Below are 15,663 nucleotides of genomic sequence, written 5' to 3' on the forward strand. Positions count from 1 at the left end.
AATACCCATGTAAATCCTAATACTGTTTAATAAAGTCTGATCTTTGCATAGTAGGGAGGCATTGCCTACTATGTTGTATCTGTGTCTCCAGATACAACTTAGTATTACAGAGGTAAAAAGTATTTCATATCAGTTATTTTTTGCTACATCTGTCATTAAAACTGACAAAGTGCTAAAGGTTACCAGCAGAATTAGTGCAGTCACTGAATTTCTGAGAATCACTGAAATCTTTAAGGAATTTTAAGTTGATTTTTTCCTATTTTTAGTTTCATTCTGTTTTTAGTAAATAGAAAGCTGTAAGAATGTTTCGCAGGTGGCACAGTGGTAAAGACTCCACTTGACTTTAACGTTATAAGCATTCACTGTTATAACTGAAATTCAAATTCACTTACAGGATCTACTTTATTAGGTCTAATTTAATGTATTTCAGCTAATAGAACCATACTGCAATAGAAAAATGAATTCAAGGAATCACGATGAAAATTCTGGGCACTACTTTCATAAATGACTATAATATATACTGATATATAATAATTATAATATTAAAATGCAATATACATATATAATATGTACTATAAAATATTATTGTTCACTGTTCAGTCACTAAGTCATGTCTGACTCTTTACGCCCTGTGGTTTGCAGCACACTAGGCTTCTCTGTCCTTCTCTATCTCCAGGAGTTTGCTCAAACTCATGTCCATTGAATTGGTGATGACATCCAACCATTTCATTCTCTGTTGCCCCCTTCTCCACCTGCTCTCAATCTTTCCCAGCATCAGGGTCTTTTCCAATGAGTCACCTCTTCACATCAGACAGCCAAAGTATTGGAGCTTCAGCTTCAGTCCTTCCAATGAGTATTCAGGATTGATTTCCTTTAGGATTGATTGACTGGTTTGATCTCCCTGCTGTCCAAGGGACTCTCAAGAGTCTTCTCCAGCACCACAGTTCGAAAGCATTAATTCTTGGGCATTCAACTTTCTTTATGGTCCAACTTTCACATGCACACATGACTACTGGAAGAACCATACATAACTTTGATTATATGGACCTTTGTGATGCCTCTGCTTTTTAATACGCTGTTTAGGTGTGTCATAGCTTTTCTTCCAAGAAGCAAGCAACTTTTAACTTCAGGCTGCAGTGATTCTGGAGCCCACTAAAATAAAATCTGCCACTGTTTCCACTTTTCACTATCTATTTGCCATGAAGTGATGGGACTGGATGCCATGATCTTGGTTTTTTGAATGTTGAATTTTAACCCAGCCTTTTCACTCTCATCTTATATATAATAAATATTAAATGAATGATATTTTTGGGTAATAAGAAGTAGCTGAGAAAACAAGTGCAAGATTATATCTTTGAAAAATTGGCTATACAAATTTGATGACTATACAGTTACTTAAACTAGAGTTGAAAATTTAATTTCAGGAACTAAGTTGTTTTATTTTAAAAAATTTTAATATAAATTTATTTATTTTAATTGGAGGATAATTACTTTACAATATTGTATTGGTTTTGCCATACTTTGGCATGAGTCCACCATGGGTGTACATGTGTTCCCCATCTTGAACCCCCCTCTCACCTCCCTTCCCATCCCATCCCTCAGGGTCATCCCAGTGCACCAGCCCCGAGCACCCTGTATCATGCATTGAACCTGGACTGGCAATCCATTTCACGTATGATAATATACATGTTTCAATGCCATTCTCCCAAACCATCCCACCCTCGCCCTCTCTCACAGAGTCCAAAAGACTGTTCTGTATATCTGTGTCTCTTTTGCTGTCTCACATACAGGGTTATCGTTACCATCTTTCTAAATTCCATATATATGTGTTAGCATACTCTATTGGTGTTTTTCTTTCTGGCTTACTTCACTCTGTATAATAGGCTCCAGTTTCATCCACCTTATTAGAACTGACTCAAATGTATTCTTTTTAATGGCTGAGTAATACTCCATTGTGTATATGTACCACAGCTTTCTTATCCATTCATCAGCTATAGGACATCTAGGTTGCTTCCATGTCCTGGCTATTATAAACAGTGCTGTGATGAACATTGGGGTACACGTGTCTCTTTCAATTCTGGTTTCCTCAGTGTGTATGCCCAGCAGTGGGATTGCTGGATCATATGGCAGTTCTATTTCCAGTTTTTTAAGGAATCTCCACACTGTTCTCCATAGTGGCTGTACTAGTTTGCATTCCCACCAACAGTGTAAGAGGGTTCCCTTTTCTCCACACCCTCTCCAGCATATATTGTTTGTAGACTTTTGGATCGCAGCCATTCTGACTGGCATGAAATGGTACCTCATTGTGGTTTTGATTTGCATTTCTCTGATAATGAGTGATGCTGAGCATCATTTCATGTGTTTGTTAGCCATCTGTATGTCTTCTTTGGAGAAATGTCTATTTAGTTCTTTGGCCCATTTTTTGATTAGGTCTTTTATTTTTCTGGAATTGAGCTGCAGGAGTTGCTTGTATATTTTTGAGATTAACTCTTTTTCAGTTACTTCATTTGCTATTATTTTCTCCCATTCTGAAGGCTGTCTTTTCACCTTGCTTATAGTTTCCTTTGCTGTGCAAAAGCTTTTAAGTTTAATTAGGTCCCATTTGTTTATTGTTGCTTTTACTTCCAATATTCTGGGAGGTGGGTCGTAGAGGATCCTGCTGTGATTTATGTGGAAAAGTGTTTTGCCTATGTTCTCCTCTAGGAGTTTTGTAGTTTCTGGTCTTACATTTAGATCATTAATCCATTTTGGGTTTATTTTTGTGTATGGTGTTAGAAAGTGTTCTAGTTTCATTCTTTTACAAGTGGTTGACCAGTTTTCCCAGCACCACTTGTTAAAGAGATTGTCTTTAATCCACCGTATATTCTTGCCTCCTTTGTCGAAGATAAGGTGTCCATAGGTGTGTGGATTTATCTCTGGGCTTTCTGTTTTGTTCCATTGATCTATATTTCTGTCTTTGTGCCAGGACCATACTGTCTTGATGACTGTGGCTTTGTAGGAGAGCCTGAAGTCAGGCAGATTGATTCCTCCAGTTCCATTCTTCTTTCTCAAGGTTGCTTTGGCTATTCGAGGTTTTTTGTATTTCCATACAAATTGTGAAATTATTTGTTCTAGTTCTGTGAAAAATACCGCTGGTAGCTTGATAGGGATTGCATTGAATCTGTAGATTGCTTTGGGTAGTATACTCATTTTCACTATATTGATTCTTCCAATCCATGAACATGGTATATTTCTCCATCTATTTGTGTCCTCTTTGATTTCTTTCATCAGTGTTTTATAGTTTTCTATATATAGGTCTTTTGTTTCTTTAGGTAGATATATTCCTAAGTATTTTATTCTTTTCGTTGCAATGGTGAATGGAATTGTTTCCTTAATTTCTCTTTGTTTTCTCATTGTTAGTGTATAGGAATGCAAGGGATTTCTGTGTGTTGATTTTATATCCTGCAACTTTACTATATTCATTGATTAGCTCTAGTAATTTTCTGGTGGAGTCTTTAGGGTTTTCTATGGTAGAGGACCATGTCGTCTGCAAACAGTGAGAGTTTTACTTCTTTTCCAATCTGGATTCCTTTAATTTCCTTTTCTGCTCTGATTGCTGTGGCCAAAACTTCCAAAACTATGTTGAATAGTAGTGGTGAGAGGGGGCACCCTTGTCTTGTTCCTGACTTTAGAGGAAATGCTTTCAATTTTTCACCATTGAGGATAATGTTTGCTGAGGGTTTGTCATATATAGCTTTTATTATGTTGAGGTATGTTCCTTCTGTTCCTGCTTTCTGGAGGGTTTTTTTTTTTAATCATAAATGGATGTTGAATTTTGTCAAAGGCTTTCTCTGCATCTATTGAGATAATCATTTTTCAATTTGTTAATGTGGAGTATTAAATTGATTGATTTGTGGATATTGAAGAATCCTTGCATCCCTGGGATAAAGCCCACTTGGTCATGATGAATGATCTTTTTAATATGTTGTTGAATTCTGTTTGCTAGAATTTTGTTAAGGAGTTTTGCATCTATGTTCATCAGTGATATTGGCTTGTAGTTTTCTTTTTTTGTGGCATCTTTGTCAGGTTTTGGTATTAGGGTGATGGTGGCCTCATAGAATGAGTTTGGAAATTTACCTTCCTCTGCAATTTTCTGGAAGAGTTTGAGTAGGATAGGTGTTAGCTCTTCTCTAAATTTTTGGTAGAATTCAGCTGTGAAGCCATCTGGTCCTGGGCTTTTGTTTGCTGGAAGATTTCTGATTACAGTTTCAATTTCTGTGCTTGTGATGGGTCTGTTAAGATTTTCTATTTCTTCCTGGTTCAGTTTTTGAAAGTTGTACTTTTCTAAGAATTTGTCCATTTCTTCCAAGTTGTCCATTCTATTGGCATATAGTTGCTGATAGTAGTCTCTTATGATGCCTTGTATTTCTATGTTGTCTGTTGTGATCTCTTCATTTTTACTTCTAATTTTGTTGATTTGATTTTTCTCCCTTTGTTTCTTGATGAGTGTTGCTAATGGTTTGTCAATTTTATTTATCTTCTCAAAGAACCAGCTTTTGGGTTTGTTGATTTTTGCTATGGTCTCTATTGTTTCTTTTGCATTTATTTCTGCCCTAATTTTTAAGATTGCTTTCCTTCTACTAACACTGGGGTTCTTCATTTCTTCCTTTTCTAGTTGCTTTAGGTGTATAGTTAGGTTATTTATTTGACTTTTTTCTTGTTTCTTGAGGTAAGCCTGTATTGCTATGAACCTTCCCCTTAGCACTGCTTTTGCAGTGTCCCATAGGTTTTGGGTTGTTGTGTTTTCATTTTCATTCATTTCTATGCATATTTTGATTTCTTCTTTTTATTTCTTCTGTGATTTGTTGGTTATTCAGCAGCGTGTTGTTCAGCCTCCATATGTTGGAATTTTTAATACTTTTTCTCCTGTAATTGACTAATCTTACTGCGTTGTGGTCAGAAAAGATGCTTGGAATGATTTCAGTTTTTTTTTAATTTACCAAGGCTAGATTTATGGCCCAGGATGTGATATATCCTGGAGAAGGTTCTGTGTGTGCTTGAGAAAAAGGTGAAATTCATTGTTTTGGGGTGAGATGTCCTATAGATATCAATTAGGTCTAACTGGTCTATTGTATATTTTAAAGTTTGTGTTTCCTTGTTAATTTTCTCTTTAGTTGATCTATCCATAGGTGTGAGTGGGCTATTAAAGTCTCCCACTATTATTGTGTTATTGTTAATTTCCCCTTTCATACTTGTTAGCATTTGTCTTACATATTGCGGTGCTCCTATGTTGGGTGCATATATATTTATAATTGTTATATCTTCTTCTTGGATTGATCCTTTGATCATTATGTAGTGTCCTTCTTTGTCTCTTTTCACAGCCTTTGTTTTAAAGTCTATTTTATCTGACATGAGTATTGCTACTCCTGCTTTCTTTTGGTCTCTATTTGCATGGAATATCTTTTTCCAGCCCTTCACTTTCAGTCTGTATGTGTCCCTTGTTTTGAGGTGGATCTCTTGTAGACAACATATATAGGGGTCTTGTTTTTGTATCCATTCAGCCAGCCTTTGTCTTTTGGTTGGGGCATTCAACCCATTTACATTTAAGGTAACTATTGATAAGTATGATCCCGTTGCCATTTACTTTATTGTTTTGGGTTTGAGTTTATGCACTCTTTCTGTGTTTCCTGTCTAGAGAAGATCCTTTAGCATTTGTTGGATAGCTGGTTTAGTGGTGTTGAATTCTCTCAGCTTTTGCTTGTCTGTAAAGCTTTTGATTTCTCCTTCATATTTGAATGAGATCCTTGTTGGGTACAGTAATCTGGGCTGTAGGTTATTTTCTTTCATCACTTTAATTATGTCTTGCCATTCCCTCCTGGCTTGAAGAGTTTCTATTGAAAGATCAGCTGTTATCCTTATGGGAATCCCGTTGTGTGTTATTTGTTGTTTTTCCCTTGCTGCTTTTAATATTTGTTCTTTGTGTTTGATCTTTTTAATTTGATTAATATGTGTCTTGGGGTGTTTCTGTTTGGGACTCTCTGGGTTTCTTGGACTTGGGTGATTATTTCCTTCCCCATTTTAGGGACGTTTTCAACTGTTATCTCCTCAAGTATCTTCTCATGGTCTTTCTTTTTGTCTTCTTCTGGGACTCCTATGACTTGAATGTTGGAGCATTTAACATTGTCCCAGAGGTCTCTGAGGTTGTTCTTATTTCTTTTCTTTTTTTAATCTCTGTTTCCTTTATTTCCACCATTCTATCTTCTACCTCACTTATCCTATTTTCTGCCTCCATTATTCTCCTGTTGGTTCCCTCCAGAGTGTTTTTGATCTCATTTATTGCATTATTCATTATATATTGACTCTTTTTTATTTCTTCTAGGTCCCTGTTAAACCTTTCTTGCATCTTCTGGATCCTTGTCTCCGGGCTGTTTATCTGTAACTCCATTTTGTTTTCAAGATTTTGGATCATTTTCACTCTCATTATTTGGAATTCTTTATCAGGTAGATTCCCTATCTCTTCCTCTTTTGTTTGGTTTGGTGGGCATTTATCCTGTTCCTTTACCTGCTGGGTATTTCTCTGCCTTTTCTTCTCATTTATATTGCTGTGTTTGGGGTGGCCTTTCTGTATCCTGGCAGTTTGTGGTTCCTCTTTATTGTGGAGATTCCTCACTGTGGGTGGGGTTGTACGGGTGGCTTGTCAAGGTTTCATGGTTAGGGAAGCTTGTGTCGGTGTTCTGGTGGGTGGAGCTGGATTTCTTCTCTCTGGAGTGCAATGAAGTGTCCAGTAATGAGTTATGAGATGTCAATGGGTTTGGTGTGCCTTTGGGAAGCCAATATACATATTGAAGCTCAGGGCTATCTTCTTGTGTTGCTGGAGAATTTGTGTGGTATGTCTTTCTCTGGAACTTGTTGGCCCTTGGGTGGTGCTTGGTTTCAGTGTAGATATGGAGGTGTTTGATGAGCTCCTATTGATTAATGTTCCCTGGAGTCAGGAGTTCTCTGATGTTCTCAGGATTTGGACTTAAGCCTTCTGCCTCTGGTTTTCAGTCTTATTCTTACAGTAGCCTCAAGACTTCTCCATCTATACAGCACTGATGATAAAACATCTAGGTTAATGATGAAAAGTTTCTCCACAGTGAGGGACACACGGAAAGGTACACAGAGTTACATGGGGAAGAGAAGAGGGAGGAGGGAGATAGAGGTGACCAGGAGGAGAAGAGGGGGAATCAAAAGGGGAGAGAGCAAGCTAGCCAGTAATCACTTCCCTATGTGCTCTCCACAATCTGGACCCCTCAGAGATGTTCACGGAATAATACAGAGAAGAGAAAAGGGAGGAAGGAGAGAGAGGTGGCCAGAAGGATAAAAGGGGGAATCAAAAGGAGCGAGACAGATCTAGCCAGTAATCAGTTCCCTAAGTGTTCTCCACAGCCCGGAACACACAACGAGATTCACAGAGTTGAGTACAGAAGAGAAGGGGGAGGGCGACCTGGTGGAGAAAAAGAAGAGACCAAAGGGGGAGAGTAATCTCACTCTCAAGTAAAAATAGGTACTGAAGATTGGGTTCTTAAAGGTACAAAATTGATAACAAATACCAAAAAGCAAAGATTAAAAATCTAGAGTAGAGGTTAGATTCTCAAAAATAAAATATTAAAGAAAAAAAACCAAAGTCACACAAAAAAAACCAAAGTCACAAAATTATATATATATGAAGTTTGCTTTTAAAATAGGTCCTTTTTTTTTTTGCAAAGTAATAGTAGGTTATAAAAATGAAAATTAAAGGAGTAATAGAGGACTTAAAATTTTTTTAATATTTTTAATTAAAAAATGATAATAGTAAAAATATATCTAGGACTTTTTCTGGTGGTGTTGTGGACAGTGTGGGGTCAGTTCATTTTCAGATAGTTCCTTGATCCGGTTTATACTTCTCAAGATATATAGGCCCCCTCCTATGTAGTCGTTGCTAACTGCAGGGTTTTAATCTATTGCACCTGTCACTTCCAAAGTGATTCCCTCTATTCATTTTAGCTTCTCTGTTTGCTGGCCTCATCTCCCTGGGATTTCTTTGGAAGGAATGATGCTAAAGCTGAAGCTCCAGTACTTTGGCCACCTCATGCGAAGAGTTGACTCATTGGAAAAGACTCTGATGCTGGGAGGGATTGGGGGCGGGAGGAGAAGGGGATGACTGAGGATGAGATGGCTGGATGGCATCACTGACTCGATGGACGTGAGTCTGAGTGAACTCCGGGAGATGGTGATGGACAGGGAGGCCTGGCGTGCTGCGATTCATGGGGTCGCAAAGAGTTGGACACGACTGAGCAACTGAACTGACTGACTGACTCAGTGTCTAATTTCCACCCTGACACAAGGGAGCGATGGTGGTCACTTTTTTACGCTCGGTTGTTCAGTTGTGCTGCAGGGAGGGAGGAACACTGCAAACAAATATCACTGGCGTGTGTGGGGAGTGCTCACAGTGTCTCGGCCACACTGGGTTTGCCCCCGCTCATAGCATGTGTGCTTTCCCAGTCTATACTGTTCAGGCTCTAGGTTGCTCTGCTGGGAACTGTCTGAGGTGGGCCCTGGGTTTGCATGGATTTTCCAGGTCTAAGCTGCTCAGATTCAGGTTCTCGGGTACTCCACAAAGGCACAGACTTGGTTGGGCCTTCGTTTTGTGCCCTTCCCAGGTCCGAGCAGCTCAGGTGACCAGGTGCTTGGCGAGTGCAGTCGCCCCCAGTTGGGGGCTTTGACTTCTCGCCTGCCCCATCCCTGCTGCTCAGTTTTCTGGGTGTACAGTGGGCATGCCTTCTCAGGTGTGCCGTGTGTCTCTTCTGGGGAGCTGATCTCTGGCTGCGACCCTCCCGGTGGATGTCGACCATCCAGAATCCCAAGAAGTCTTGGTTAGCAATGAAGCCTGCTTGCAGGTTGGTAGATGATGCCTCTCTGGGGCCACGATTGCCCCATTCTGGCTATGGCTGCCCTCCCCTGCCTGTCTCCGGTGGGGGATGGGCTGGTCCGCAGCTGGCGAGCTCTGCTCAGTCCTTTGTTCTGTGAGCAGGCCTGGCGGTGTCTTAGGTTAGGGCTTTTCACGGGATAGCTATCCCACAGTTTGGGTTGCTATCTCTAGTTAGTTCTCTCAGATTGCCCTTGGGGCACTCAGGGCTGGTCCTTACCCTAAGCAATGCAGCCCCTGCCTCCCTGTCCAGTCCCCACTTGCTAGTGGCGGATGCCGGTGTCTGCGCTGCATCTCTGCTGGGAGTTGCTGTTAGACACATAATCTGTGGGGTTTAATTATTTATTTATTTTCCCTCCTGGTTATGTTGTCCGCTGAGGTTCCAAGGCTCGCCACAGACTCCCCAGTGAGAGTGTTTCCTGGTGTTTGGAAATGTCTCTCTTCTTTAAGACTCCCTTCCCAGATGGATCTCCATCCCTACCTCTCTTGTCTCTCTTTTTATCTTTTATATTTTTCCTACCCCCTTTCAAAGACAATGGGCTGCCTTTCTGGGTGCCTGATGTCCTCTGCCAGCATTCAGAAGTTGTTTTGCAGAATTTGCTCAGCGTTCAAAAGTTCTTTCAATGAATTTGTGGGGGAGAAAGTGGCCTCCCCCTCCCTATTCCTCTGCCATCTTAGCTGTCTTGCTTCTAAGTTGTTTTAAAATCAGTGATCTCAGTACTAGGACACAGAGACAGCTTTTACCTACTGCGTAGATGGTCCATCTTCTCACATCAGAGCACAGTGACCTGAGTTACTGGCCTGCAGTGAGTGGCATGTTTCCAAACAGTTAAGAAAAGAAAAAGGAGGAAACCCTTGCTTCCCCATAAGAAGAAAAGGAAGACTGATCTTACATTCCCTTTTTAGGGAAAAAGAGGGAGATAAAATTTTGAAAATGATTAAATGAAATAATGGTAGGATACTTTGACAATCTCCTGAGTCGTTAAAAATAAGAGAGTGAAGGGTGGCTTCCCTGGTGGCTCAGTGGTAAGAATCCACTTGTCAGTGCAGGAGACACAGGTTCAATCCCTAATCTGGGAAGATTCCATGTGCCTCAGAGCAGCTAAGCCGGTGCACCACAGCTATTGAGTCACCCGGGAGTCACAATTACTAAACTTACGTGCTGCAACTACTGAAGCCTGTGCACCCTAGAGACCATGCTCTATAATAAAAGACGCCACGGCAATGAGAAGCCTGCACTGCAACTAGAGAAAAGCCCGCACAGCAAAAAAGACCTAGCACAGCCAAACACATAAATAAATAAAATTAAAAACAAAAGTAAGAAAAGGATTTCAGAAATGTGTAAACTATTATTTGAAATGCCAGAATCAGTCTGCACCACTTAAGACATCACTCCAGGATTGACTTTTTTTCCAAAATAGAACATGGATCCTTCTTACTTTTGGAATTGAATGTTTAAAAAGCTAACATATTTAATGGGATTCTTAATTCTAATTTTAAAAAAATCTACTTTGGTTCATTCTTAAAGGGGTTTCCCAAACTGTCACTACTGTGTTATCTAATGAACTTTTTTTTAAACATCCTTCAGAAATACTTAGTAAGAAGACCTGTGTAGCCATGGCTAGTTCTGACGTGAAACCAAAATCAATAAGTCGTGCCAAAAAATGGTCAGAAGAGATAGAAAATCTGTACAGATTTCAACAAGCAGGATATCGAGATGAAATTGAATATAAACAAGTGAAGCAAGTTTCTATGGTAAGATTTATGCCTCTACAAATCTGAACTCAAAATGAATTTGTTAGAGGGTGAAAAGCACTAAAAAATAAAAAACAAACAGAAAACCCACCACCAATAAAGCACTAGAGAATACTGAAAGGGAATTCTACCCCAACCCCCTGATTTTATTGATAAAGAGACTAAGGTTCAGAAGAATGATTTTCAGGTAGACTGCAGCAAGAGGTCTCAGAACAGAAACATTAAGAATTTTCTAGGTTTTACTGAGCAACTGTGCTGTGCCAGACAAATCCTTTATGGTAGGCCATAACTCTCACTAGGGTGAGGGTTCTGATAAGATAAGTTCTCTTAACAGATATTCAGTTTGTTTCCTTTCTGTGTTTTTAAATTTCAACTGCAAATTATATGCTTAGTCGCTCAGTCATATCTGACTCTTTGCAACCCCATGGACTGTAGCCTGCCAGGCTTCTCTATCCATGGCAATTCTCCAGGCAAGAATACTGGAGTAGGTTGCCATGCCGTCCTCCAGGGGATCTTCCCAACCCAGGGATCAAACTGGTTCTCTTGCATTGCAGGTGGATTCTTTATCAGTTGACCTACCAAATTCTGCCTTAGGCAACAAAATCTCCTGACTTTGGCTGTATACTCCAGGCTTTCTTGAGAGAGTGGAGACATGGTTTTGCTTTTCAAAGACTAGACAAAATCTAGATACGGCCCTAGTTTATAATGTGTTTTTAAAAATTCATTTATCCTACTGAATATGGGGAGACTGAGTTTTGAGGAATATTATAGAATATGATATAGTATTCATAAATGTATATTAGGTTTTGGAGTTGATATTACCACAAAGTGTTTATTATTGTTTATTTTCAAATTGTTTTATTATTTTTTTACAGACTCATTCATGAGCAGGTTTTTCAGATCCCCTTATTCTTTTTCTTTCTTCATTCTATTTGTTGATCTCTACTCCACATTTCCTAAAAAACTAGACAGAAAAATATGATGAAGGCGACCCAGAGCTAAAGTGTAATAGACTCTTTTGTTTAATGGACATTAACTTAATAGAGAGTATTAGCAGTGGTGAGGTATAAAATTTAAAACCAATACCATATTGTAAAGTAAAATAAAGTAAAAATAAAAATTTAATGAAAAAAAAATACTCTCTAATGAGGATTTGACTGATGACTGTGACTGTCCCACATCCACTTTTTCAATTCTAGTAGCATTTTACATTTTGGTCCACATTACCAAAAGGGAGTTTTCATTACTTTATTATCTGTGGCTTTTAAATAGGCAAAACACAAGCATTAACATTTTACTGCAGGTCAGAAATAAGCTCCATATACCTTGCCTTCACACTGGGATGCCCCTGAAAGGTGTATAAGACCCAAAGACCCAGGGACATACAGGCACTCCTGCACCTACACCGTTACAGAAACTGTTGGGACTGAGCTCAGAGATGAGATCAGATTTAAGGGAACATGAAGAACACCTTTAAAGAGAAAGTCCCCAAAAAGCACCTGAGGGATTTGTGTGTGTATGTGTGTATAATGAAGGGAAGAACACCACTATCCATTGAATGACTTGACAATTACAGAGATGTTTTATATTTTACTTCTGTGTATATATTTTGGGTACCTGCCCTGTACCAGTTTCTGTGCCAGAAGCTTTAAAAAGATAAATATAAAATCAAGTGCCTGACCTCAGGAAATTTAGTGGGCCAGTGGAAAGAGTACAGACTGTGAAATCAGTCTGCCCAGGCTTTGCATCCTGGCTCTCCTCCTTGGCTGTGTAACCCTGAACAAGGTTAATGCTTACCTTGCAGAGCTCAAGTGTAAAAGGGCAATGCCAGTGCCTGCTTTGGAAAAATGTCTCAAATTAAATGAAATCAAGCATTGGAAATACCTGATTTTGTGGTGCTCGGTAGTAATTCTTTGAGTGAATGGTGTTTGGTGAATGATAGCTCTTATTATTCTTGTATCTTGGAGTGGAAGAGTAAGAGTGACAAACAATGAAAACTTACATGAGTGAAAATATATGTGCCCCCCCACCCCAGATTAGAGGAAGATAAAAATTTCTTCCTTTAAGGACAATCTTCCAAAAGGGCTTTGTGCCCCAAGAGGCATTTGCAGTAGGCTGTAGAGGATGGACAGGATGATACCCAAAGGCTTGCTTTGATTGGCAGTTGTCTGAAGGGCTTGAGCGATGGTCTTTGTTCTTATCTGAAGTACATGTCCTTATAGACACTGTCGTTACTGACTGATTTCCTGCCCAAGGAGAGCTGACTTGAGGATTATATCAACCCCCCAACCCCATCCCCACCACCACTCTCTAAGGAATGAAGTTTTCCTAGGTTGAATGGGAGTGATGGGTAGAAAGCCAAGAAGGAAAAATTATGAAACAGCAAAGGGTTATAGAAGGAAAAAAGGCTAGAGGTTGATGAGACAAAACCAATATAGCTACTTGGAGGCCCCTCCTGATTTCCAGGGACAAAGCAGCTGGAGCAGGACCTTGGTCCTTGTCTTCCTTGAAGAAATATTCAGTGGAGAGACTGTGAAGCACATAAAGTGTTTATTGGAAGCAAAGAACCTGTAGAGGAACACCTGGGCAGGCTCAGGGTGAGCTGTACCCAATCGAGGTGGCTTACATCGCTGATATGGGGGGCAGTCACCTGGGTTATCTCTGACTAGCTGTCTTGTTTGTGCCCACACTTGGTCTGACTCAAGGTCCTTCATGGTGGACGTGTGTGCATCTCTCACCCAAGATGGATTCCAACGCAAAGGTGTCTGGGAGGTTGGCAGGACATACTGTGAGCTGGTGGCTCCTCCCTCTTTTGTCCCCTTCTGAGACTGATGATCTCCTCTGTGCATGTGTCCAGCTGGGAAATCCCCTTGACCACAAGAATGAGAAAAATGGGGTCGCTTTGTCTTCTGCCCCAGTCAGGGCTCTCATCCTGCTGGTCTTACCTCAAAGTGTTGGCAGAAGTGGCCGCAGCTGCTCAGCCTGGGCCCGCCTGTCTCCTTCCTCACTCCACATGAAGTGCTGTGGGTAATTCTAAACCAGCTGCAGGCTACTGCTTCTTCACTGAGTGAGGTGGTTGGGGGACCCTAGTAAATGAGAGAGCCTACTGTTGGCCTCAAGAGAAAGAGAGTGGTAAGAATGTCTTGAGAACTTCTTTCTCCACTGAGGGTAGTGGAAACCACGAAGTCAAGCAGGCTTGACCTAAGTGATGAAAAACATCACTTTTCTCTGTGATGTACCTGTCAGAGAGCCTGCCAGGGTTCATCGGATAGACTGCTACCCATTCTTGCTAACTCCTAAATAAATGAAATGACAGGAGAAAGCAAAAATACATTGTTAGAAAATAAAAGATGTATATCCATTTATATTTGTGGAGCTTCTGTACTCCAGTTTGGAAGTTGTGATTTGTAAGTCTGGAGAATGAGTAGCTGCCAGTAGAGATGATGTTGAAGAACAGGACTTGGTTTTGAATGCCATGAACACAAAATCCAAATAACTGGGTTTTGACAGTGATAGAGTAGACTTCACACCATCCAGAAGCAACATATCCAACAGGAGCAGAAATGCACTGGCCTGAGCAAGAAGGCATAATGTGAATTCACAGAGGAAGGGAAAGAAAAGGTCCAAAGTAAGCAAACCAATCTGGCAAATGAGAAAGACTAAGGTGGAGAAGCTAAGAAGAGGTTGCTGAAGACTCTGTTCATGACCTCAAATTTCTATGAAAATGAGCTTCAAGGTGTGCGTGTGAAATATGGACATGAAATACACATTCACCTTTAGAGACATCCAGTCTAGCTTCTTACTGTTGCCTGGGCCTAGCCCTAATTCCCTCCTCAGGTATTATTTTCAGAAGTTAGTAAGTAATAAATGCCTAAAATCATTTGTACATATAGGAAGAATAAAGTTTAGATTATTCTGAATGTTTTATCTTGGCTGCAGAGCAGAAATTTAAATCTAGAAATTGGGATCTAGGGAGAAGCATAGAACCAGGTGTCCTTCAGTATAAGGTTACAATGTAAGACAAGTGTGTTGTATGTGTGTTTTTTATGTGTGTGTGTCTATGTGTCTACAAGTGTAAGACATCACTAAGAGCTCTGTTTGATGTGACTTGCACTTTTAAAGGTTTGATAGTGAACAGTTATATGGAACGACCATTACAATGTTTGTGTTTTGGTTTTGGATGCACAGGTAGATCGTTGGCCAGAGACAGGATATGTGAAGAAGCTTCAGAGAAGGGACAATACTTTCTATTACTACAACAAACAGAGGGAGTGCGACGACAAGGAAGTCCACAAAGTGAAAATTTATGCTTACTAGCCTTTCTTCTCAGTGTTGCTTGCCGTGATCTTTTTTAAAAATCTGTTGTTTCATTTGACATCATGTAAGTGTCATTTTACAAAATACCTACAAGTGCAGACTCCGATGGAATATTTTGAGACACCAAAAGTTGGTCTCTGGTAATCATCTCCTTTTGTTCTAAAATATAACTGCAGTAGCATGCCACTGATGCCCGCCTCAGTCTGGTTCTTCCTGTTTTAACTGTGGTAATGTTAACAGCTGTGCAGGGGAAGAGAAAGCCCCCCCACCCAGGAAACCATTCAAGTGGTTGTGTAGAGGTTAGGCCCACCCCCAGCCCCCCAGCCTTTACCACTTCACTAGACCATCACTTTGAACTGCCAGATCTGCATTTTGTGGCCCGGGAGCTTTCTCTTGCCTCTAGATTCCTTTGCTTTTCACTGAATTGCCAAGAAATGATGTTGGCTGGGGCAGACAGGTGCCAGCCACCTGCTTCCTCTAGAGGAACGTTAATCTCCTGAGGTTAATCTCCAGTCACATGCCACAGTATCTCATTGGATGACGTAGCAATTGGTTATCTCCCTTCCTCACCCCTTCCCCCACTGCCCTGCTGGTCCTCTTCCTCTGAGTCACTTCCTTGGACTTGAAACCTTGTCCTGGGTCAGCTTCTGGGTCGCCCTTGAATC

At 40.3% G+C, this 15,663-nt stretch overlaps 1 protein-coding gene across 1 annotated transcript; it reads left to right on the forward strand.

The window, feature by feature from the left end:
• The first annotated feature begins 10,522 nt into the window (after nt 1-10,522).
• Nucleotides 10,523-14,998, forward strand: MEIG1 (meiosis/spermiogenesis associated 1). Its single transcript, XM_052651298.1, has 2 exons — nt 10,523-10,681; nt 14,870-14,998. Exons 1-2 carry the CDS (start codon nt 10,544-10,546, stop codon nt 14,996-14,998), a joined length of 267 nt encoding a protein of 88 aa, XP_052507258.1. The 5' UTR covers nt 10,523-10,543.
• The last annotated feature ends 665 nt before the right edge of the window (nt 14,999-15,663 follow it).

Source organism: Budorcas taxicolor, chromosome 13, assembly GCF_023091745.1.
Source record: "Budorcas taxicolor isolate Tak-1 chromosome 13, Takin1.1, whole genome shotgun sequence".
Lineage (NCBI taxonomy): Eukaryota > Metazoa > Chordata > Mammalia > Artiodactyla > Bovidae > Budorcas > Budorcas taxicolor.